Source organism: Dermochelys coriacea, chromosome 11, assembly GCF_009764565.3.
Source record: "Dermochelys coriacea isolate rDerCor1 chromosome 11, rDerCor1.pri.v4, whole genome shotgun sequence".
NCBI lineage: Eukaryota > Metazoa > Chordata > Testudines > Dermochelyidae > Dermochelys > Dermochelys coriacea.
In genome coordinates, this window is record NC_050078.2 from 31,370,905 (window position 1) to 31,396,274 (window position 25,370).

Genomic DNA, 25,370 nt, shown 5'->3' on the forward strand with positions numbered 1-25,370 from the left:
TACGGACAGATTTCATGATGCATGACAGAAAGGGGCCATGATGGGGACACTTGCAGTGCAGGGTCAAAATGAAGGAGCTGTGGGACACCTACCACAAGAAGCAGGATGCCCACAAGCTGCCCGGTTCTACAAAGAAGACTTGGAAGTCTGATATGCATGCAGCCAGGAGCTGTTCTCTATCCCAGAGGAGTCTAGCCAGTCACAACTGTTGGCGAAGCGCAAACAGGAGAGGAGACCCCTGGTTAGTGGATTTGATTTTGGGAGTCATTGAAGCAAGTTGTTGAGGCCAGGAGGGTTACAGAAAGCCGGCTTGTTTCCCACTGCATGCCTAGTCTGAGCGGTGGAACAGGCTGTCGATTGACTCCCTCACTTCACGGGAATCTCCATCAGAGATATCCAGGAAACTCTTGTAGAGACACTGGGCAATCTCCTGCTGCAGGTTCTTCGGCAGAGCTGCATTTTCTTGCCCCATTAATGGTAACTTTCCCATGCCACTGTGTCATAACTGCGGGGGTGGACAATTGCTGTACGCAGGTGAGCCACATGGGGCCAAGGCAGAAGCCACAGTCTTGGAGAAGATATCCCCCTCCACCCCCCCCCCCCCCGAGTCCCTGCTCACTGTCAGCAGTGAGGTATCTTCCATAATGATCACAATGGAAAGTATGGAACAGGAATGATTATTAAGCCCCCCTACAGTGTTCCAAAAGATGCTTGCATCATGCACCTTTCTGGACCAGCCTGCGTTAATGTCCATGAAATGCCCACGGTGATCCACAAGTGCCTGGAGAACCATTGAGAAAAACCCCTTCCGATTAATGTACTCCGTGGCTAGGTGGTCTGGTGCCAGAATTGGAATATGCATGCCATCTGTCACCCTTCTACAGTTAGGGAAGCCCATTTGTGCAAACCATCTACAATGTCAAGCATGTTGTCCAGAGTCAGTCTTTCGGAGCAGGATGTGATTAATGGCTCTGCAGACTTCTGTCTTCCAAAGGTAGACTTTCCCATTCCGAATTGATTAGCGACCGATCGGTAGCAGTCTTGAGTAGCCAGCTTCCACAGTGCAATCGCCAAACGCTTCTCCAGTGGCAGGGCAGCTCTCATTCTCATGTCCTGGCGCCGCAGGGCTGGGGTGAGCTCATCCCACAGTCCCATGAATGTGGCTTTCCTCATCCAAAAGTTCTGCAGCTACTGCTCATCATCCCAGACGTGCATCATGTGATCCCACCACTCAGTGCTTGTTTCCCGAGCCCAAAAGCGTTATTCCACTGTGATCAGCACCTCTGTGAATGCCACGAGCTTGTGTCGTTGCTACTATGCATGGTGAGATCAATGTCACACTCCTCCTGCCTTTGTAGCTTAAGGAATAACTCCACTGCCACTCGTGATGTGTTGGTGAGAGCGAGCAGCATACTGGTCAATGGTTCGGGAAACATTCCTGCAGCCCGAAGAGGCAGGGTGCGCAGTACACACGCCGTTTAACGATGGCACCAAATGCAGACAGAAGCACAGGGATTGCTGGGATGCGAAGCAATGCATCACGAGGCATTGGGACAGAACCCATGATGCCCTGCAACCTCCTCCGCCTTCCCACAACTCTTAGCGGCAGGAGAGCAAGAGGTGCTCTGTGGGATAGCTACCCAGAGTGCACCACTCTGAATACTGCTGCAAGTGCCGCAAGTGTGAGCATGCTATTGCACAGGCAGCTGACAGTGTGAACACACGATTGGTTTCTCTTCTGTGCTCTCTGATCAGCGCTGTAACTGCCGGTGCTGTAACTCTGCCAGTGTAGACATGCCCTTAGTCTCTCTAGTTAGGAGGTCCAGTTGGCAACTCCGTTCTTATTCCATTTTCTGGCAACCTTGGGAATGTGTGTCATCAAAGGAAAGTCCAATTTGACTCCCACCAGGACTATAGACTTCATAGGAGTGGCCTTAAATTCAATCTCAGCAAGGTCTTACTTCCCTATGGAGGATTCCAGACCATGAACAAATTGATAAGATCTGCCACTTTCAGACCAGGAGTCACTGTCAAGGTCTGCCTTTCACTATTAGGCCACATAGCATTGTATACTTTATAACATCATTTGCCCCCCCCCCCTTCCCCCGCAGCAACCACCAGAGTAACAATTCCCATGAGGGTCATGGCTTCTCTTGCCTGCTGGACAAACCCAGAGAAAATAAGTCCCTTTCATCACACCCACACCCGATGCGACTATTGTTAGACACATTCCTTATTGAATGGGGAGCCCACCTGGACAACTACACCACACAAGACACTTGGACTCTTCAGGAGGCTAAGATGCATATTCACCTACTAGATCAGAGCAGTAAGTCTAGCCTGTAGTGCATTCCTCTCACTTATTTGATCTCTCCATGTCAAAATAGTTGTTACATTGTCTGACATTATTTCTTACATAAACAAGGTGGAGCAAAATCCTTCCTCTCTGCTTGGAAGCACTCAATTTATTTAATTGGTGCATCAGAAACCATGTCACTCTCTTGGCTACATACCTATCAGGTGCACGAATTCTCTAGTGGATAATCTCAGAGGCGCTTCTCCTTAGCTCACGAGTGGGAGATACACAATTCTGTCCTGAATGAGATCTACACACAGTGGGGAACATCTTCTTGGGATTTGTTTGCATCTCAAACAGAAGATTCAATACGCTAATGCTCAGGTATTGTATTTTAGACTATCTCCTGTCTCTAAAAACTTCAAGGCTTCCCATTAGTTCCCTGATGGTCCATCTAGCTGCAATCAATGCCTTCCATTCTCAGGTAGGACACTGTTTTACTAACCCAGGAACAACTTATATTCATTAAGGGCCCCTCCATCCAGTGGTGAAGCCTGCACCACAATGAGACCTCAGACTCATACTATCAGTACTTATCAGACCACACTTTGAAACACTAGCTACATGTTCTGTGAAAGTCATCTTTTTAATTGCCGTCACATTGGCTAGAAGAGTGAGCACTCGTGGCTGATCTGCCCTATGCTATTTTTCATAAGGAGAAGGTTTGAGTTTCACATCAATCAACATATCCACTTACCGGTATTCTTCCTGAACCCTCATGCTTCCAATGAGGAGAGGAAACTTCGCTCTTTGGATGTCAGGTGAGCACTGGCGTTTTACCTGCAAAGGACACACCAATTAGAAAATCACTGAATAGTCGTAGCTTTAGTGAAACGGTTGTGAGGAAAAGCACTATCTGCTCAGAGACCCTCAAAGTGGATCTCTGGCTGCATCATTCTGTGTTACCAGTTGGCATGCATTTCTCTCCCAGGGTGGGGGATGAGAGCCCATTCCACTAAGGCACAAGCGACCTCAGCAGCATCTCTTCAAGAGGTACCTATACTGGACATGTATTGGACCACTACCTGGAGTTCCATCCATTCATTCACGAAGCATTACACATTAGTTAAAGCTCCTCTTCAGATGCAGCTGTTAGGCCTGCAGTATTAAAAGCATCTGTATTAACTGCATTCCAATCCCATTCCCCCATTTCAGTACTGCTTATTAGTCACCCACGTCTGGAATACACATAGGAACCCGTGCTCGGAGAAAAAATGGAGGTTACTTATCTGTAGCTGGAGTTCTTTGAGATGTGTGGTCCCTATCTGCATTCCACTTCCCACCCTCTTTCCTTTTTGCTTTAGATCTTATCTTATTCCTGGTAAGAAGAGGAACTTGAAAGTTGTCGTACTGTATCGGCCCCTTAAGCCTTCAGCTCGGAGCACAAAGAAAGCAACTGCGCGGGTGTGGATCAATAACACTACTTGCTAGAAATCTTCAGTTTCAGGCACATAGTGTGCATGTTTAAGCGCAGGTGTAATGGCTATAGGGACCACATATCTCAAAGGACCTGCAGTTACAGGTAAATAACCTCCATTTCTCATATGTTACAGTGCCATGTACTTTGGTAACACTATACAATAATGCTATACTGCATCTTTAACTTTGAACTCCCTGGCGTGTGTGATTCAAATCTCGGGCATAATGCTTTTCTTAGATTTGCATTCAATGTGATTGGTAGCTGCAGAATTATGCATGGCATCTAGCACCCAGCTTCAGGCCTGATGTAAGGAATGCCTGATGTCTGAGGGTGCAGTTCTGCTGTTGGAAGGAATGAAATCTTGGCTCCAGTGAAGTCAACTACCAGTGACTTCAGAGAGGCCAGGATTTCACCACAGGTCTGTTTGAAAACATTTAGCTGAAATATATGCTCATTATATATAAACTTTTAAGTTTTCTACATAAGGTAAAAGGAAGTAACATAAGCATACTGATATATTGGGGAATACGTTCCAATTTTGAGTCCAATTTGTAATTAGTATATTATGACTTTTAATGGATTATTAAAGATAACTAAATAGGTTTACCAGCTGTGTGACTAAGGTTTCCAGTCGTGCCCTTCTTATGTGAGTGGGCCTCTGGAAAAATTGCATTTGTAATTGAAAGTACACAAAGAATGGTTGAAGGTAGTCTATATTTATCCTGTTACTACATATTCTGATCATATCAGTAGTTTTCTGAAGTGTGAAATAATCATAGGCATTTGGTTAATGAATTGTGTATTGTTGCTGTTCATTCATGGAATTTGCTCTTTTATTATGTTTGATGCTTCACTTAACAAATTTTGCTTTCCTTGTGTTTGATATGTTTTCACCAAATTATTCCTGATTGTATCCATTAATCTTCAGTCACATTTGATAAAAACAAATTACTCTGTTCTTTTAAAGTCACCCATTATAATTAGATTTTTAAGGACATAAAAGTTTTGGGGGACCAATAGATGTTAAAGGGTTTTTATATTGTTCTACAAGCAATATTTTAAAGCACTGAGATATCTTTAAGGTGATGCTGGGTGGAAAAAATAGAGTAGTGTTAGTATTTACATTAGTTATTCTCTCCCTGTACACGCAGTCATGTTGCTTTTGTCAACCTTGGTAAGAACCTCATTGACCCTGCTTCCTCTTCCTTTCCCCCTTGCCCACATACTTTCGAATGGGGAAAAAAACCCCACTGGTGTTGAGGGAATCCACTTTTCTACGTGTTACAACAAAAGCAATCTTTCTAGGTATGTGCAATATATCTGAAAGTTTTGGAGCAAAAGGCCACATTCTTGCCTTGAGGTGCTTATCTTAATTGGATTTATTTTGTAAATTTTTACACTTTTATGAAACCAAGTCACAATATTTAAGGGGTTGTGTGTGGGGGGAGGGGGTTTAAGCATTTCTATATAAGTTTCACACTACAATTACAAATCAAGACCTTAATTATATTAGAAGTTTGGAAGACATGTCTGAAAAGAGAACATCTTTATTGATGTGGATTGTTAAGGTTGTTATGTTGGTGTGTGCAAAACTTGTTTTTCAATTATTATATGTGCTAAAACTATGTAGAGTAACTTTTGTAAGATATCTACTGTAAATATAGTCCACGCCATACACAAGTCATGCCCCTCTGTGATTACAACAAAACCGTTCCTGCAATGGATGAATTTTTCTTATTTCACAGAGCAAAAACTTTTCCAAATGGCATATGTTATAAAAACATTTTCCTATATGGGATATCCTCATGCTTTATCCTTTGTCTTGAATAATCTTAAAGATACGGTAATGATTTTTAGTGCCCTTCCTACACAGCTTCCCTGGCATTCATTATTCGATTGAACAATGTAAAACATGCCTCTTGAAGGATCTGATTAACTGTGGTTTCCTTCCTCTTGGGGAAAAAAAAAAAGCATTCAGGCCTAATTCTAAATTGGCTAATTCCATTCCTCCTATCTAGTTCCAAATGGATACAGTGTTCTTCTGTTTCTTTTTCTAAAAAAACTGTATAGTATTGGAGATTCAATTGCAGAGGTGTTTTCAGTTTGTGTGTGTGTGTGTGTGTGTGTGTGTGTGTGTGTAGAGGGGGGAACACTTGTCACATTGTCATCTGAAACATCTGCTGGTAAAACTTTATCTTGGACTACACTACCATGTATTTTTGTAATATACATATATGCGTGTATCTATACATGTATGTGTAAAAGGTGTGTCTATATAATTCACGCACATTTGTGTATTTTTATATATATATATATATATATATATATATATATATATGAGTGACAAAGCTGTGTCCTTGCCTCCGTGGGTCCCGCATTTCCTGGTGGATTTCGCTAGCCTCGGAAGCTCACTGTGACCCTCCACATAACCCTTCTTTCTATAGAGACAAGGGTCACAGTCTACTGAGCCATTTTCATCATAAGCCAGGGAGGGAGGTGAGGAGAAGTTATCCTTCCTTTCACAGTCTCTGTTGTCTCTCAGTCTCAGTGATTAATCAGGGGCAAAGGTGGGGAAGGGGGGGGAGCCCGGGCCCACCCTCTACTCCGGGATCCAGCCCAGGGACCCTAATAGTATCAGCTATGGTAGCTGACCTTTTAGAAACATGAAATGTAAAATTCCCTGGGCTACTTCCCCCACAGCAGTCCTCACTTCCTCAAGCTCCACTTCACCCTTATCTCAGGGCCTCCTTCCTTGTGCCTGATATGGTGTGTACTACTCAGCCTCTCCAACAGCACAACTTCCTCCCACAGCTCCTGACATGCACACCCACCTGACTAACTGGGAGGCTTTTAACTAGTTTCAGCCAGCTTCTGATTGGCTTCAGGTGTCCCAATCAACCTAGCCTTCTCCCTGCCTTCTGAAAAGTTCTTAATTGGCCCCAGGTGTCTTATTGACCTGGAGCAGCTTCCATTTCACTTAACCTGGTACCAGGGATTTGTTTAGCCTGGAGCTAATATATCTATCTCCCACTACTCTTCCATAGCCATCTAGCCTTGCCCTGTCACATATTCCCCCCACCCTGCTCAACACCATAGAGTTGGGCAACTTGGGACGCCAGGCTGTATGCTCGTGACAGACCATCAGCGTTGCCATGGTGGCATCCAGCCCTGTGCTGTATGCGGAACTGGAATGGTTGGAGGGATAAGAACTACCTGGTGACCCTTGCATTCTTTTCCTTATTCCGCTGCATCCACTGGAGGGGTGCATGTTCTGTCACAAGAGTAAATCGCCAGCCTAAGAGGTAATAACGCAGTGTCTCCATAGCCCATTTGACAGCAAGGCATTCTCTCTCAACTACTGTATATTTCTGTTCTCTTGGAAGAAGCTTTCTGCTTAGGTAGAGGATTGGGTGTTCCTCTTCTCCCACCATTTGTGACAGAACTGCTCCCAACCCCACCTTGGAAGCATCTGTTTGTAAAACAAATTCCCTGTTAAAGTCCGGGGCTATGAGTACGGGGTCATTACAGAGGGCCGTCCGAAGGTCTGTAAATGCCCCCTCGGCTGCGTTGGTCCACTTTACCATGTCTGGACCTCGGGTCTTCACCAGGTCCGTTAGGGGATTTCCCCTAGTGGCGAACTGGGGAATAAACTGTGGGTAGTACCTACCACGCCTAGGAACGCACGGACCTGCTTCTTTCGGTTTGGCCGGGGCCAGTTTTGAATTGCCTCTAGCTTATTCGTTTGGGGCTTCACTATGCCCCTTCCACAATATATCCCAGATACCTAGCCGCTGCTAGCCCTATGGCGCTTTTAGCGGGATTAGCAGTGAGGCCAGCTCATCTTAAGGTGTGCAGTACTGCCTCAACTTTCTGCAAGTGGGTTCCCCAGTCTGGCGTAGGGATGATATCATCTAGTTATGCAGCTGCATAGCTAGAATGGGGATGCAGCAGCTTATCCATGAGGCGCTGGAATGCCGCTAGGGCCTCATGTAGCCCAAAAGGGAGGACGGTGTACTGGAATAGCCCATCAGGGGTGGAGAATGCTGTCTTTTCTTTAGCTTCTTTGGTCAGCAGAATCTGCCAGTACCCTTTTGTCAGATCCAGTGTAGTCAAGAATCGGGCACTACCCAGTCGGTCAACCAGTTCGTCGATGCATGGTATGGGGTATGCATCGAACTGGGATATTTCATTCAGTCGGCGAAAGTCATTACAGAATCTCATGGTACCGTCAGGTTTAGGCACTAGAACAATTGGACTGGACCACTGACTGTAAGATTCTTCAATAACCCCTAATTCTAACATTTTCTTTACTTCGGCCTGGGTTTCCTCTCTTTTGGCTGCTGGGATTCGGTAGGGTCTCAATGTTACCTTGGCTCCGGGGATCGTGCGGATATGGTGATAGGTCTCAGTCATCCGCCTGGTTTTGTAGAGAACACATCTCTGTTGTGATTGATCATGTCGGCTGCCTCGATCTTTTGGATCGGCATCAAGTCGGATGATATCCTCTCTTGCTCGTGTAAGTTCTCCTCCTGGGGAAGGGTCTCCTGCATGACAAAGCATGTCTCTCGATCGTGCCAAGGTTTTAGAAGATTGATGTGGTAAATTTGCTCCGATTTCCGGCGGCCTGGCTGCCGCACTTTATAGTTCACCTCTCCCACGGCTTCGATTATTTCGTAGGGTCCCTGGCACTGGGCCAACAGTTTACTTTCTGCTGTGGGCACCAGTACCATCACCCGATCCCCTGGTTGGAACTGTCGAAGCTTCGCTTGGTGATTATAATGGTTTGTTGGGTCTCCTGTGCTCTGTCCAAGTGTTCCCGTACAATGGGCGTAACTCAGGCTATCTGATCTCTCATCTGCAGTACATGCTCAACTATGTTCCTTCCGGGATTTGGCTCCTCTTCCCAGGCTTCTCTGGCTATATCCAATATGCCCCGAGGGTGGCGCCCATATAGTCGTTCGAATGGAGAGAAACCCGTGGAAGCTTGCGGAACCTCCCGGATGGCGAACGTGAGGTAAGGCAATAGGGTATCCCAATCTTTCCCATCCCGGCTCCCCCACTTTCCTGATCATGGCCTTGAGGGTCCTATTGAAACTTTCCACAAGGCCATCTGTTTGCGGATGGTATACAGAGGTCTGTAGGGCTTGTACATGGAGCAATGAACAGAGATCTTTCATCAACTTGGACATGAAAGGTGTACCTTGACCAGTCAATATCTTCTTGGGTAGCCCAACCCGGGCAAAGATCTGTACTAGCTCCTTAATTATATTGTCCTGGAAGCTGTGTTGCTCAGGGGAACAGCTTCCGGGTACCGGGTTTCATAGTCCAGTACAACAAGCACATGTTGATGGCCCCGAGCTGTCTTCTCTAGGGGCCCTAGCAGATCCATGGCTATCGGTTCAAAAGGAACCTCTATTATTGGAAGAGGTACCAAAGAAGCCCGCAAGTGCGGGCGAGGGCTATGTAACTGACACTCCGGACAAGAGGTGCAGTATCGCCGGACATCTTCAAGTACTCCTGGCCAGAAGAACCTCCGCAGGATCCGTGCCTGGGTTTTCTCTACCCCTAGTCCAAACAGGTGACTGTGGACGAGTCTCAGTATGGCTTTTTGATGTTTTTGTGGCACCAGAAGTTGTTATATCTCTTGTTCCTGCATTTGCACCACGTGGTACAGGAGATCTTTCATCACTATAAAGTAAGGTCCGGGACCCTGGACCTTCCCATCCACGGGTATCCCATCGATCTCTGCCACCTCTTTCCTGGCGTTATCGTATCTGGGGTCCTCCGCCTGGTCCCGCCCAAAAGTCTCTCTCCCCGGGACTAACCTGCCCAAGCTCCCAGGGGCGGCTTCTGCTTCTTCCAACGGCTCACAGCTGTCATGGCTGGGGGCAGCTTCTGGCTCACCTTCTGTGGTGGAAGTTTCTCTGTTGGCTGCTCGTGTCCATCTGCCTACTAGGGAGGTCTTCTGGCCCTGAGTCAGGATCCGGGTTCCCAAGGCCTTCGCGGCCTTCCTCTCCTTTTTTGTCTTTCGGGGGGCTGAGAACAGATCCTGAGAAATCTCAGCGAACATCGGGAGTTGACATTGCCCCGATGACTAGTTGCTGTCCTCAGGGTCCCCACCTCCCTCCAACCTCTCTGGGGGGAGTAAATTATCCTTGATAGTCCCTCCCAATGACTACAGGATATGGGAGTTTAGGAACTACACCCACGGTCACCTCAATGGGGTTTCCTGAACCTCTGTCTCCACTGGGATGGTGGGGTAATGACTCACAGCCCCATGCACGCACGTCACTGCTACGCGTTTGGCTTGTAGCAGCTGACTATTTTTTTACCAGCTTACCCAATATGAGGGTGATAGTACTCCCAGAGTCCACAAGCGCTGTAGTCTCTGCACCATTTATCCTTACTGGCCTGGTGTAATTATGCGGGGCTAATGCGACCCCCGCGAGGTGGATAAGGGAGCATCGGACCTCCCAATCTTCCAAGTTACATTGCATAGGCTCCTCGGTGCTGGGACACTGTGCTGCTATGTGTCCCCACTCCCCACATGCATAACATCTATAATTGCTTTTAATCATTCCCCTATCCTGGGAGTTACGGGTTTAGTCCTGGGCTCTCCCCACTCAGGCCAATCACTTCCTTCTGGGGTCCCTGCTGGTTTTTGGCCCCCCCTTCTTCCACCTAGGACTTCCCGGAGGTTTGGCTGCCCAACCTTCCAGGGTTGTGGTCGGGTGCTTGCTTCGAAAGCGGCCTTCCTTGGGTAGTTGGGTCAGTTCCCTGGCTGTCATCCGTCTTTCTACCAGTGTGATCATCTCGTCATGCGTGGACGGATCGTTCAGGCCTACCCATTTGTGGAGATCTGGTGGCAGTCCCCGCATGTAATGGTCTATGATCAGGGTTTCCAAAATCTCCTCCGGCCTGCACACCTTGGGCTGTAACCACTTCCGTGCGAGGTGTATGAGGTCGAATAGCTGGGACCTTGGGGGTTTGTTCTCCTGGTATTTCGACTCATGGAACCTCTGGGCCCTTACCGCTGCTGTTACCCCTGCTCATGCTAGGATCTCTGCCTTCAGACGGGTATAGTCAGTGGTATCTGTGGCAGGCAAGTCAAAGTAGGCGTTCTGGGCCTCTCCACACAAAAAAGGGGCGAGGATGCTGGCCCACCGCTCCTGGGGCCATGCCTCACGCTGAGCAGTACTTTCGAATGAGAGGAGATATGTCTCTACGTCATCTCTTGATGTCATCTTTGGCAGACAACCAGTGGCCCTCAGGGTTTGCGTCCTGTTGGACCCCAGGGCCTGGGTGGTAAGGATCTTCAGCTGGTCCACCACCTCTCTCAAGAGGGCACAATGTTGGGTCACCTGGCTCATCAATAATAGATTGGTTTCCTGCTGTAGCTGCATAGACTCCTGTTGTGCCATTGCCTGAACCGATGGCTTCCTGCTGGGCTGCCATGGCTTATACCAGAGCTCTTACCACCTCCTCCATTGTGGTATAAAGCAAACAAACAAAAATCAAAACAAAAAAAAATCCAAACCCCCAGTGCACTTTAAAAAAAACAAAACAAAACAAAACAAAAAAACTTTTCTTCCGCCACGCTGTGAACAAAGTCCCACTCCTGACACCAGTTGTCAGGAAAGCTCTGTCCTTGCCTCTGTGGGTCCCATGTTTCCTGGTGGATTTCGCTAGCCTCAGAGGCTCACTGTGACCTTCCACGTAACCCTTCTTTCTCTAGAGACAAGGGTCACAGTCTACTGAGCCATTTTCATCATAAGTCAGGGAGGGAGGTGAGGAGAAGTTATCCTTCCTTTCACAGTCTCTGTTGTCTCCCAGTCCCAGTGATTAATCAGGGGCAAAGGTGGGGGGAGGGGGAGCGGGAGCCTGGGCCCACCCTCTACTCCGGGATCCAGCCCAGGGACCCTAATAGTATCAGCTATGGTAGCTGACCTTTTAGGAACATGACATGTACAATTCCCTGGGCTACTTCCTCCACAGCAGTCTTCACTTCCTCAAGCTCCACTTCACCCTTACCTCAGGACCTCCTTCCTTGTGCCTGATATGGTGTGTACTACTCAGCCTCTCCAACAGCACAACTTCCTCCCACAGCTCCTGACATGCACACCCACCTGACTGACTGGGAGGCTTTTAACTGGTTTCAGCCAGCTTCTGATTGGCTTCAGGTGTCCCAATCAACCTAGCCTTCTCCCTGCCTTCTGGAAAGTTCTTAATTGGCCCCAGGTGTCTTAACTGACTTGGAGCAGCTTCCATTTCACTTACCCTGGCACCAGGGATTTGTTTAGCCTGGAGCGAATCTCTCTCTGTCTCTGCCTCTCCCACTGCTCTCCCATAGTATTCTAGCTTGGAGGGAGGTGGGAAGCTGCTACTCCTGCTACTAGGCCCTAAGCTCTCCCTGCTGCTCCAGCTGCTCCCCTGGCTGGGCCAGACACCACCCCTCCGTTCTCTGCTATCTGGTTGCTGGACCCCCCATTCTCGGGTGCTGCTACTGCTGCAACTGCAGCCCCGGGGTGGGGGCTGCTAGCCCACTCCCCAGAGAGGAGGAGTGAGGGACCCCAGCCACTGCTGTTGTGGATACCACCACCACCACCACCACCACCACCTGCGAGGGGTCCTTTCTGCCTGCCTGGACCACCACCTGGAGTTCCTGGAGCTGCTGCTGCTGTGGAGTCTGCTCCCTGGAGCTGCTGAAGCCCGAGGAGGAGAAAAAGAGGACCACCTACCAGTGCGGGAGCACCTAGAGACTTTGCAGACCACCGTGGAGGGGGCCTTCAGGCTGAGTAATTTTCAAACTGTGCTCTTGTGGTGGGGGTCTTGACTGTGTTTCCAGGGACACGGGGTGTGGCGTGGAGCTGTCCCCCGTTCCATCTGTGTGTCCCCCCCAACCCCCACCACTACTACCACCACCGCTGCCCCCTCCACCACCCCGACTGGCTGTATACCATCTGCCTCAGCTCCTGCCTCTGGACTCAGCTGCTTGCTTGGCTTGCCACGCCCTATTTCCACCTTTTGGGCCAGAAGCAGCAGCCAGCTTAAAAAAAGACTTGTGCAAGTGCACGTGGGCACATGTGCCCCCCCGGAGTGTCTACCCCCCAGCTTGCCCTTTACTACCTGCCCCATTTGCCACTTGTAGCTTTGTCCCCCTTTTTGTCCCAGCACCTCGTACTAGCTTCAGTTTGTTTGCCTGCCCCGCCCATTTTCTTCTGCAGCCTTTGTTTGTTTGCCCCGTCCCAGCCTCTGAAGCTAGCCCCTTGGTTTCCCTGTTCTACCCCCAGACTGTTTAGCCCCTCGCTCCGTGTGCCCATGCCCCCTCCCATGCGCTTGTGCAATTCCCCATTTTAGTTGCAACCCTCTTCACTGCACGCCTAATGTTGTTGTATCCTCCCCGCCCCTAGTGCAGCAAGAGGAGCCGGAATTCCACCTTGTGTCGGTGACTGACCCTAACCCCTGATTGCCCCCTGTCCAGCCCACCCCTATTGGCGCCCTCCTCCCCTGCCTGCAGCCTAGCGGGGAGGAGTGGTTGACCTGCTTCCCCTCTCCCCTCCTCCTTCTGGTGTCCCCCCTTCCCTTCCCTCCTTGCTCATGATGGAGGGGGATGAGACGGGTGGGACTCCTCCAGCAGCCCGAGCTCCCCCTCCCCCGCCTACTCCTCCGTCACCCCAAAAGTTTCTACCTCCGCTGCCGAAACATCTGCCACCGCCCCCGCTGGAGCACCAGCAGCGACGGGCACGGGGGTGACCTCTACTGCTGCCACGTCTCACCCCCTCAGATTCGGGGGGAGCCCCCCCAGCCGGCGGGAAGAGCCAGGGGTAGAAGAAAGGGAAGGGCCCTGCTAAGACCAGGCCCTCCATGGCAGGGGCTGCCCCCAATGCCCCGGCCCCACCGCCGGCTGGGGCGTCCCTCCCCGCTGTTCCCTCCACCAGCTCTGTGGGTGTCCCTCCCCCGTCCCCCAGGGCATACGCCCAGGTGGCAGCAGCCCCCCCGCCTGCCGCTACGTCATCTCTCCTGCCCACCGCCTCCACTACCATCTATAGCGGCGGGGGCCCCTTTCCCACCATGCCAGGAAGCACGGCGTCCGTTGCCTCCTGGTGCCTGCCTCACCCCACGTGGAGACCTATGTGCGGGCATTGGCGAGGGTGGTGGGGCCCACGGCCATTGTGGCGGCCTCCAAAATGTATGGCAAGGTCGTCTTCTTCTTAACATCGGAGGCCGCCGCCCAGGAGGCAATGGAGAAGGGCCTGGCGGCGGGGGGCGATTTTGTCCCCTTAGAGCCGCTAGAAGACCTGGGCGTCCGCCTGGTCCTGACCTCTGTCCCTCCCTTTCTCCCTAATGCCGCCCTGTTACCCGCCCTTTCTGTCTTGGGGAAGCTCATCTCTGTCATCAGTCCTTTCCCGTTGGGCTGCAAAGACCCCGCCCTCCGTCACATCCTCTTATTCCGCTGGCAAGTGCAGCTTCAACTGCCGCTGGTGGCGCGTGATGGAGAGGTGCTGGAGGGGTCCTTCCTAGTCCCCTACCAGGGGGCCCATTACCGGGTGTATTATTCCGTGGGGGAGGCCCGGTGCTACCTCTACCGGGCGATGGGGCACGTCCGGAGGGACTGCCCCTTGGCCCGGGAAGGAGGGGCATCCGGGACCCCCGAACCCTGGCAGGGCTCCGGCCCCGTCATTGCCGGCGCCCCTGGCTGCCCGGCGCCCGAAACCACCCCTCCTCCTTCCCAGTCCATCATTGCTCCCGCTCGGGCCCAAGGGGCACCTCTCCAACTATGCCCAGATGAGCGGGAGAGCCCCGCCCCTGCTGTTTGCAATCTGGCGTGGCCTGTGGAGGAGGTTGCAGCAGGGACACCGCCGGGCATGGGAGAGGGATCGCCCCAAGGTGAATCTTCCCTCCCTTATGCTGCCCCACCGTTACCCCCTCGAGTCCTTGAGCCATCGCCTCTGCCCACTGACACAGCGCCTGCTAGCCAGCCCCCGGATGATGCCATGGAGGGCTGGGCCAAGTCCAGGGGAAGCGGGGCAAGCGGAAGGCTCGAGCTCAGCTTCTTCCATCCGATGCGGAGGCCTCCCGGAAGACCAGGAAGGGGGGCACTGATGCCGAGCCTTCTGCTCTACCCACGGGTGTGTTCCATCCACCAGAGCCGGCTGGGGAAGGCGTGGCAGCACTGGAGGGCAGTATCTCCCCTCCAAGGGAGTCCCTCCCCTCCAAGCCCCCCGAGGCACCATCTGAAACCCCAGTGTGCCCCGAAGCAACCGTCGCGTCAGGTGCCAGCGGAGAGAATTCCGGGGGAGTGGAAAACAATTTCCCATCTATATATGAGGAGATCGAGGCCCTGGGTCTGACCCCGGTCACCCAGGGGGAGGACGATCCTATGCCAGCGTGCCTCGATCTGGGCGACTTCACTCCAGCCCCCTTTTCCCCATGTTCCCTCCCCCGAACCATTACTTCCTCTCCCACCTCTGAGGAGCTCCTGGACTCCTCCATCAACCCGGCTGCAGAGGGCACCCCACTGAGAGCCGCCGAGCCAGTTGAGGCGACGGCGAGTGCCACGCGGTTGGAACCTGAGCCACCAGGGGCATCCCTCGCTGGTGAGGAGCATCCGATCTCCTTCCCGGTAGAGGGCCCTACAGAAGAGAGTCCACCTCCTGATGCCGTGGCTGCCAAATCTATCAGAGTGCTTGCGCCCGGCATCACTGAGAACCCTCTCCCCGCGCAGACTCTCACCTCTACCCCTGCCTCTGCCCTTATCCCATCCACCTCCCGCGATGTTATTGCCACCCCTGGGACTGTCTCCTTCCCCTTTCCAACAGATGACTCCCAGGGAATGGCCTTTGTGTTTACCCATCCTGACCTACCAGTGGCTGCTATCCTCCCTCTGCCACCCCCTATCGCCCCAGCATTCAGGTCAACCCATGAAGAGCCCCGTCGGGAGTCCGCACCCTGTCTTCCCATCTCGGTGGTCCATGGGGCTGTACCAAGGGCCCCGTCGGGGAGTAACCAGACCGTAACCCCAGCCCCCCATGCGCTGCGAGAGGAATTGCGGGAGTTTCTAGAAGACGTCCGTGGCTCCCGCAACAAAGTCCAGCTTGCCCTCCAGCGATGGGGGGACTTTAATCAAATCCTCCGGGCCGCAAGGGCCCTCATGGGGGAGGGTAAAAGGACCGGGAGGCAGGGCGCCGTGGCCTACCAGCGGATCCACCTTTTCCGTGACTCCTTACTCACTTACGGCGTGGGTCACGGACTGCTATGCGGCCCTCCGGGAGCCACGAGCATCCCTGCCGGCGAGGATCCCCCCCAGCCCTCCTCATGGCACCCTTTACCATCGCAACATTGAACACCCATGGCTGTAGGATGGGTCTCCGCAGGTCCCAGGTGCTCTCCTTCCTTTGGGAGGAGAAGTACTTTGTGGTTTTCCTGCAGGAGACCCATACGGATCCGACCGCCGAAGACAGCTGGCGGCTGGATTGGGGGGACAGGGTCTACTTTAGCCATCTCGCAGTTCGTACGGCTGGAGTGGCAATCCTGTTCTCACCTGACCTACGGCCCGAGGTGCTGGGGGTCGCCGAGGCTGTGCCAGGCCGCTTGCTGCACCTCCGGGTCCGCATGGAGGGGCTGGTAGTCAGCCTCATCAACATCTATGCCCCAGCAGCGAGCCCGGAGCGGCTGCAATTCTATCAGCAGGCATCCGCCTTCCTCAGCACCTTGGATCATCATGAGTGCCTGGTCCTGGGAGGGGACTTTAACATCACCCTCGAGGAGCGGGACCGCTCGGGGATCAAGCAGAGCCCGGTCGCCGTCGCCGTCCTCCAGGAGATAGTCGAACACCACTCTCTGGTGGACGTCTGGCGCGACCACCACCCGGATGACACTTCCACGTTCACCTTTGTCCGGGTGGAGGCCCATCGGTCGCGCCACTCCCGGTTGGACCGCATTTATTTATCACGCTTTCATCTTTCACGAGCCCACTCCTCCAGCATCCGGCCGGCCCCGTATTCTGACCCTCATATAGCCACCGTGAGAGCCTCCCTCTGCGTGGAGAGGCCGGGGCTGGCGTATTGGCATTTTAACAACAGCTTGCTGGAGGATGCGGGCTTCGTGGCGTCCTTCCGGGAGTTCTGGCTGGCCTGGCGAGGGAAGCGGCGTGCCTTTCCCTCGGCGCGGCAGTGGTGGGACCTAGGGAAGGTGCGCGCCCGGCTCTTCTGCCGCGACTACACCCGGGTTGCCAGCCGACGGAGGGATGCGGCGATGGAGCAGTTGGAACGGGAGGTCTTTAGAGCTGGAGACGCGTCTGGCCTCCAGCCCCGACGATCCACCCCTCTGCGGAGCGTGCCGGGAGAGCTCCGGACCCTCGAGGACCATCGGGCCCGGGGTGCCTTTGTTCGATCCCGCATCCGTCTCCTTTGGGAGATGGATCCCGGCTCCCGCTTCTTCTACACCCTGGAGAAAAAGAGGGGAGCTAAAAAACATGTCATCTGCCTACTGGCAGAAGATGGCACCCCCCTCACGGATCCGGTGGAGATGTGCGGGAGGGCGAGAGCCTTCTACGTAAGCGTTTTCTCCCCGGATCCGACCTATCCTAACGCTTGCAGAGTGCTGTGGGAGGAGCTCCCGATGGTCAGCGCGGGTGACCGAGGCCGGCTAGAGCTGCCTCTCACTCTGGCCGAGTTCTCGGAAGCCCTCCGTCGCATGCCCACCAATAAATCTCCGGGCATGGACGGGCTGACCGTTGAGTTCTACCGCGTGTTCTGGGACGTCCTGAGCCCAGACCTCGTCACCGTCTGGGCCGAGTCTTTGCAGAGTGGGGTCCTCCCTCTTTCGTGCTGGCGAGCTGTGCTGGTCTTATTTCCGAAGAAGGGGGACCTCCGCGATTTACGAAATTGGGCTCCCGTCTCGTTCCTCAGCACGGACTACAAAGTTGTGGCAAAAGCCATCTCGCTGCGGCTAGGGTTCGTGCTGGCGGACGTGGTCCCCCAGACCAGACCTAAACCGTCCTGGGCCGCAGCATCTTCGACAACCTATATCTAGTCCGGGACCTATTGGAACTTGGGTGTAGGGATGGTCTGTCGTTCGCCCTCCTGTCTTTAGATCAGGATAAGGCGTTCGACAGGGTGGATCACGGGTATCTCCTGAACACTCTGTAAGCGTTTGGCTTCGGACCCCAGTTTGTGGGTTTTCTCCGGGCACTGTACACCTCCGCAGAGTGTTTGGTCAGGCTCAACTGGACCCTGACTGAACCGGTTAGCTTCGGACGAGGAGTATGGCAGGGGTGCCCCCCCTCAGGCCAGCTGTACGCTTTGGCGATCGAGCCCTTCCTTTGTCTTCTCCGAAGGAGGTTGACAGGGTTGGTGCTGCGGGAGCTGGAGCTGCGGCTGGTCCTGTCGGCATACGCTAATGATGTGCTCCTCTTGGTCCAGGACCCGGGCGACTTGGTGCGGGTGGAGGCTTGCTAGGCCATCTATTCAGCAGCCTCCTCCGTGCGGGTCAATTGGGTCAAGAGCTCTGGCTTGGAGGTAGGGGACTGGCGGCAGGCGAGCTCCCTCCCACCTACGCTTCAGGCCATCCGGTGGAGCACGGGTTCGCTGCTCTATTTTGGCGTTTACCTTTTTGCCACGTATTCTCTCCGCCGGAGAACTGGCACAATTTAGAGGGCGGGGTGATAGAGCAGCTCCAGAAATGGACAGTTCTACTCCGGTGCCTCTCCATTCGAGGGAGAGCGCTGGTGCTTAATCAGCTACTCCTGTCCATGCTTTGTTACCGTCTCAACACCCTGGTCCCGGCCCCGTGTTTCCTTGCCAACCTCCGGACATCGATTCTGGAGTTCTTTTGGTCAGGACTACACTGGGTCCCTGCAGGGGTTCTCCATCTACCTCTGGAGGAGGGAGGGCAGGGCCTAAAATGTCTGCTTACTCAGGTCCATGTCTTCCGCCTCCAGACCCTGCAGAGGCTCCTTTATAGTGCAGGTAGTCTGGCATGGAGCATACTGGTGCACGCCTACCTGCGCCGCTTCCGAGGTCTCCGATATGACCGGCAGCTCCTTCATCTCCATCCGAGAGGTCTTCCGCGAGATCTCTCCGGGCTGCCGGTCTTCTACTAGGACCTCCTCCGGACCTGGAAACTCTTTACAACGAGCAGGTCCGTGGTGGCCACCGAGGTGGCAGATCTCCTTGCGGAGCCCCTGCTACACAACCCCCAGCTCCGTGTGCAGGTGGCGGAATCCCGCTCGGTGCGCCAGAGATTGGTCCTGGCAGAGGTCAGAAGAGTCGGAGACCTCCTGGACTATGACCGGGGAGACTGGCTGGATCCCCTGACGCTCGCTCAGCGCATGGGGCTTTCCAGACCTTGTACTCCCCGGCGCATACTTCAGTAGGTGAAGGCCGCTCTGCCGCCCGCTGCTCGGGTTCATCTCGACCGGGTCCTGCACGAGGGCACGCCCCTCCCACCCGCTACCCCAGGCCCACCGGACCTTTTAATTGGCCCCCTGCCCCGTGGACCCAACCGACCCCTTCACTAGAAGCCGGCTGCACTAGATGCAGCCGGTCTCCTTTCAAACCGCGCCAAGAAAACATCTCTACACGCTCATGCTCCACACCCTTCATGCCCTCACCCTCGTGTCCCGCCGCGATAGAAAATGGCGGGACCTCCTGCCACCTTTGGAGGGTGAGGAGCCCCGGTGGGCCAGCCTATATTCCACCTTAGTCCCAAGGCCCGCCGGGGATGTCAGTTGGCGGCTCCTTCACGGAGCCGTGAGCACGGGCGTGTACTTGGCGCGGTTGACTTCAATCCCAGACACCTTCCCCCATTTGCGGCGTGAGGGATAGCCTTGCACATGTATACTTGTAGTGTGCCAGGCTGCAGCCCCTATTCCGGCTCCTCACCAATATTTTATTACATTTTTGGTTGCACTTCTCCCCTCACCTTCTCATTTATGCACTCCCTATCCGTGGCCCCACAAATTCACGGGATCTCCTGGTCAACCTCCTCCTGGCCCTAGCTAAAATGGCCATCTATAAAACCAGAGTGCGGAGGTTGGCCAATGGAGTCTTCTGTGACTGTGGGGTCTATTTCCGATCCTCGGTCCGTTCACGTATCCGGGCAGAGTTCCTCTTGGCGGCGTCCTCTGACTCCCTTGACGCCTTTGAGGAGCAGTGGGCGCTGTCCGGCGTTCTCTGCTCGGTGTCCCAGTCCGGTTCCCTTCATTTGACCCTTTGACCGCACTCTTGTCCCTGTTATTTCATTAGTTGTCCCACGGAATTTTTTGGTTATCTAGGTCCTGTGGATCCCCCTTTTAGGCTGTGGGGGATCCTTTAGCGGTGGACGGGCTTTGCCCGCCCACTTCCCAGATCCCAATAAGACTACTCTTCCATAGCCATCTGGCCTTGCCCCGTCACAATATATACACACACTGAATATGTAATAAGCTTGTATACATATAACGTGTGTATAAAAGATATACATGTGCCTATGATTGTGTGTATGTATATATTCAATTTATTATATATAAATGAATAAATTGTGAATTTCCTTAATTTTGAGCTCACCTACATTTTTGTATATTGTAATGGAGGTATCTCTAAGCATCTCTATTTTCTTGTAAGTCGATCATGACACTGTTTCACTTATAAGATAAAGTTTTGCACATTAACTTGCTTTTTCTTTTCTCTCTTGAGTGAATTGTGTCTTCAATATCCATGGCGGACTCAGTGTGAAAAATTTAATCAAATTGAAGCAATCCAAAGGCACACGGAGTGTTTTTAATTAATAGAAGAGCCACTTGGTTGTACATTACTTCAGTTGCCATAACTAAGCATAATATTAAATGTAGAGAAGATAGATTTTTATAAAAAAAAAAAAAAAGGAGTACTTGTGGCACCTTAGAGACTAACAAATTTAAATTTAACTAAATTTAATTTTTTTTTTAGTTAAATTTAAATTTAACTAAAAAAAAAATTTGTTAGTCTCTAAGGTGCCACAAGTACTCCTTTTCTTTTTGAGAATACAGACTAACACGGCTGCTACTCTGAAACCATAGATTTTTATGTAATTTAAGTTTGTATCACAATTGTTCTTAATCTGTTTTTCTCTGAATAATTAATGCCTATGACTTTTCAAAGTAAGTTTAAACCCAGAATAGATTTGAATTACTTTGAGTTAGAAAAACTGCATAAGAGCAGACACTGGAGCACTCCCTGACTTTGATCCAGCAAAAGCATTTAAGCATGTGCTGAATTTTGTGAGTACTCCTACTTAAGTAAAATGTAAACTGGTGGCTAAATTCTTTCCTGAATTGAAACGGACTGTTCAGCACCCTCCATATTGAGTCCCAATACCCGCCTTTCTTTTATTACTTTTTCAGAAGAACTTATTCTTTTAGTTAATTAGTGTGTCAATGTATGAACACTTGCATCCGAGTTCCCTACTCTTTCCCTTCCCTGCCTCCCCCCACCAAATATTCAGTACTTTCAGTGGAAGGACCCAAGTCTCCTGATTATATTTTAGAGAACACTTACATTATTAAGGGTTTTATCAAGAACCTTAAAGCAATCTGTCTCTATCATCAGAATATGGTCTAAGCTCTAAGAGCTAGGAAATTGTAGAGTCAGTCCCGGCTGTTACTGATTCCTTCCTTTGTTTTGGATACCTCTCTTCCTTAGTTGTAAAATGAGTAATAACAATGGTCGGCCTCTCAAGGATATTGAGCAAATAGGTTTGTAATGTTCCCAAGTTTTTGAGAGGCTTTATTCTGTAAAAAGCCACCTTTTTATTAATAAAAATAAAATGTTATGTAGTTGTACAGTGACTACTGACTCTAAGGTCCTTTTACCAAAAAGGTTAGTAGCGATTTGGATGTCTAACCTAGTGAATGCCAGTGAAAATGAGGTAGGATTAAAGGCTAAAATAGGGAAAGAGCAAGCCAAAAATTACTTAGACAAGTTAGGTGTCTTCAAATCACCAGGGCCTGATGAAATACAACCTAGAATACTCAAGGAGCTGACTGAGGAGATATCTGAGCCAATAGTCATAATCTTCAAAAAGTCCTAGAAGATGGGAGAGATTCCAGAAGACTGGAAAAGGGGCAAATATAGTGCCCATGTATAAAAAGGGAAATAACGACAACTCGGGGAATTACAGACCAGTCAGCTTAACTTCAGTACCTGGAGAGATAATGGAGCAAATAATTAAGCAGTCAATTTTTCAAAAACACCTAGAAGATATTAAGGTGATTAGTAACAGTGAGCATGGACTTGTCAAGAACAAATCATGTCAAAGCAACCTAATAGCCTTTTCTGATAGGGTAACAAGCCTTGTGAATGGGAGGAAGTAGTAGACATGGTATATATTGACTTTAGTAAGGCTTTTGATACTGTCTCAGTGACCTCATAAACAAACTAGGGAAATCCAACCTTGATGGAGCTACGATAAAAGTGGGTGCATAACTGGATGGAAAACTGTTCCCAGAGAGTAGTTAGTGATTCATAGCCAAGCTAGAAGGACATATCAAGTGGGGTCCCACAGGGATCAACTCTGTGTCTGGTTCTGTTCAGTATCTTCATCAATGATTTAGTGATTTAATGATCAAGACTAGTATCTTGGCCCGAGAGCTGCATCACTGAAACCTCCCACCTGCCGCCCCGGCCCCGCCACAACTCCACCCCTTCCATGAGGCCCTGCCTCTTCCCACCCCTTCCCTGAAATCCCCACCCCAACTCCGCCCCCTCCTTTTCCTCAGGGGGTGCAGGAGGTGTACGGGATGCAGCAGGGGCTCAAGGCAAGGGGTTGGGGTGCAGAAGGGGTGTGGGTGATGGGTTCTGGCCCGGCACACACCGGGGGCAGGGCAGGCTCCCTGCCTGACCTGCTCCCATGCTGCTCTGGGAAGTGGACAGAACCTGGGGGAAGGGGGGCCATAGGGGTCCTGGAGCAGTGCCGGGGCGGGGCAGGGCAGGGCAGGCAGTCAGAAAGGGAGCCTGCCCTGCCCCCCCGGTGCGTGCTGGGCAGGAGCCACTCTAGGTAAACGCGGTGGCGGGCTGCGGGGAGCTGGTGGGCCGCAGAAAATAACCCCGCAGGCCATGTGATTGAGACCCCTGATTTAGATAATGGTATAGAGAGTACATGTATAAAGTTTGTGGATGATACCAAGCTGGGAGGGATTGCAAATTCTTTGGAGGATAGGATTAACATTCAAAATGATCTGGAAAAACTGGAGAAATGGTCTGAAGTAAATAAGATAAAATTAAATAAGGACAAATGCATAGTACTCCATTTAGGAAGGAACAGTCAATTGCACATACAAAACAGGAAAGGAAAGAGTACTACAGAAGGGGATCTGGGGGTCACAAGCTAAATATAAGTCAACAGTGTAACAGTGTTGCAAAAAACAGCAAACATCATTCTGGGATGTATTAGCAGAAGTGTTGTTAAGCAAGACTCGAGAAGTAATTCTTCCACTCTGCTCCATGCTGATTAGACCTCAGCTGGAATATTGTGTCCAGTTCTGGGTGCCACATTTCAGGAAAGATGTGGACAAATTGTAGAAAGTCCAGAGATGAGCAACAAAAATGATCAACGGTCTAGAAAACAAGATTTCTGAGGGAAGATGGAAAAAATTGGGTTTGTTTCTTCTGGAGAAAAGAAGACTGGGGGGGGGAAGGGGGAGGAGGGGGGCATAACAGCTTTCAAATACATAAAAGGTTGTTATAAGGAGGAGGGAGAAAAATGATTTTCCTTAACCACAGAGAATTGGAGAAGAAGCATTGGGCTTAAATTGCGGCAAGTGCGATTTTAAGTTGGACATTAGGAAAAACTTCCTCACCATCAGGGTGGTTAAGCACTGGAATAAATTGCCTAGGGAAGTTGTGGAATCTCCATCATTGGAGATTTTTAAGAGCAAGTTAGACAAACACCTGTCCAGGATGGTCTAGATCAGGGGTAGGCAACCTATGGCACGTGCGCCAAAGGCGGCACGCGAGCTGATTTTCAGTGGCACTCGCACTGCCCAGGTCCTGGCCACCGTTCCAGGGGGCTCTGCATTTTAATTTAATTTTAAATGAAGCTTCTTAAACATTTTAAAAACCTTATTTACTTTACATACAACAATAGTTTAGTTATATATTATTGACTTATAGAAAGAGAAGTTCTAAAAACATTAAAATATATTACTGGCACATGAAACCTTAAATTAGAGTGAATAAATGGAGATTCGACACACCATTTCTGAAAGATTGCCGACTCCTGGTCTAGATCATACTTAGTTCTGCCACGAGTGCAGGGGACTGGACTAGATGATCTCTTGAGGTCTCTTCCAGACCTATGATTCTAATTCATTCATAGGAGCCCTGCGTAAAACTCCAGCTGCTTAGCCTCTATGTGCTGGAATGTTTTTTCATTGTGTTATGTCCAGATTTTAATGTGCCTCTGTTTAGGAGTTCTGTTTCGACTTTTCCCCCAGGAAGAGACTAAAATCTTTTCATTATAATATAGACAGTGCACTGCATTTGGAATACAAATTTGTCTATGTTCAGAGTAATTTTTCTTGTGATTGTCTCTACCCTAGAGAAGTGTCTTTAATGAATTACTTACAAATTGTGTAATTTAAGAAGTTAATTTGGTTTTCTGGTTACACAGGACTAAAAACAGCTCTTGTAGAAAGAGATGATTTCTCATCAGGGACCAGCAGCAGGAGCACTAAATTGATCCATGGTGGAGTGAGATATCTTCAGAAGGCCATCATGAGGTTGGATTTCGAGCAGGTAATTGTTTATACTGGCTGTTAAGCAAAAATTGCCAGTAGACTTTTTTCCTCCTCCCAATTAAATTTCTGTTCTCATTTTATGGTTTTTAATATTTTCTTTTGTGGAATATCAGAGGCACTGTGCATACAGAATAGTTTGCTCAGTGAATTCTGCTAGAATATTTTGGGGACATTTCCAGTGCTGTTTCTTGCTGGAGTATCATATTTACAGACAATCTGAAAATAGTATCTTGTGGACTGTGCATATCGTGGTGGGGGAGATTTTCTGATAAGAATTTTGTTTGTTTTAAAGGAATTTTGGCAAAGAAAATATAGTAAATCAGTGGTACATATTCAATTCATCTAGAATTAGTGTTCCCATGCATAATATAATGGAAGATGGGACAATCCTGTACGTTTTGGAAAACCCCCAAACTTGCCTTCCTCCTGTGAAACTTGCAATTAAAGTTGTTTGAAAAATCTTAAAGGTGGTAGATCATTGTACAGTGGAATTGTTTGCCACTCACTTATAGGGCCTTCCATTTTAAGGATCAGAGCAGAAGTGGTTTCTTGGATGTCTTCAAAGATAGAAAGAATTTCATACCTTATTAAGTGCCACTAGCTTCTAGTAAAATGGAGTATGGTTTTTAGGTTCCTTAATTAGAGCTGATAATAATTAGACTGACCTGCCATAGCACTAAAATGCCTAGTGGAATTTTCTCTGTACTCACAAGTTAAAGATTTTGTGTTACTGATTTGGGAAGTTCCCAATGTAATTCTTCCAACGAAGTATCATTGTGCTATTGAAAGAAAAGTAAAGAATGTAATAATTGTAAGCTAGCACAGAGAAGGTGTTCTGT

At 50.3% G+C, this 25,370-nt stretch overlaps 1 protein-coding gene across 11 annotated transcripts in view; it reads left to right on the plus strand.

The window, feature by feature from the left end:
• GPD2 (glycerol-3-phosphate dehydrogenase 2) overlaps positions 1-25,370 on the plus strand; it is a 173,054-nt gene that overhangs the window by 43,344 nt on the left and 104,340 nt on the right. For all 11 annotated transcript variants that reach the window (XM_043505131.1, XM_043505135.1, XM_038421519.2 and 8 more), the window contains one exon: positions 24,405-24,529. In XM_043505131.1, coding sequence (XP_043361066.1) covers positions 24,405-24,529 — 125 coding nt within the window. The remainder of the gene's footprint in view (positions 1-24,404; positions 24,530-25,370) is intronic.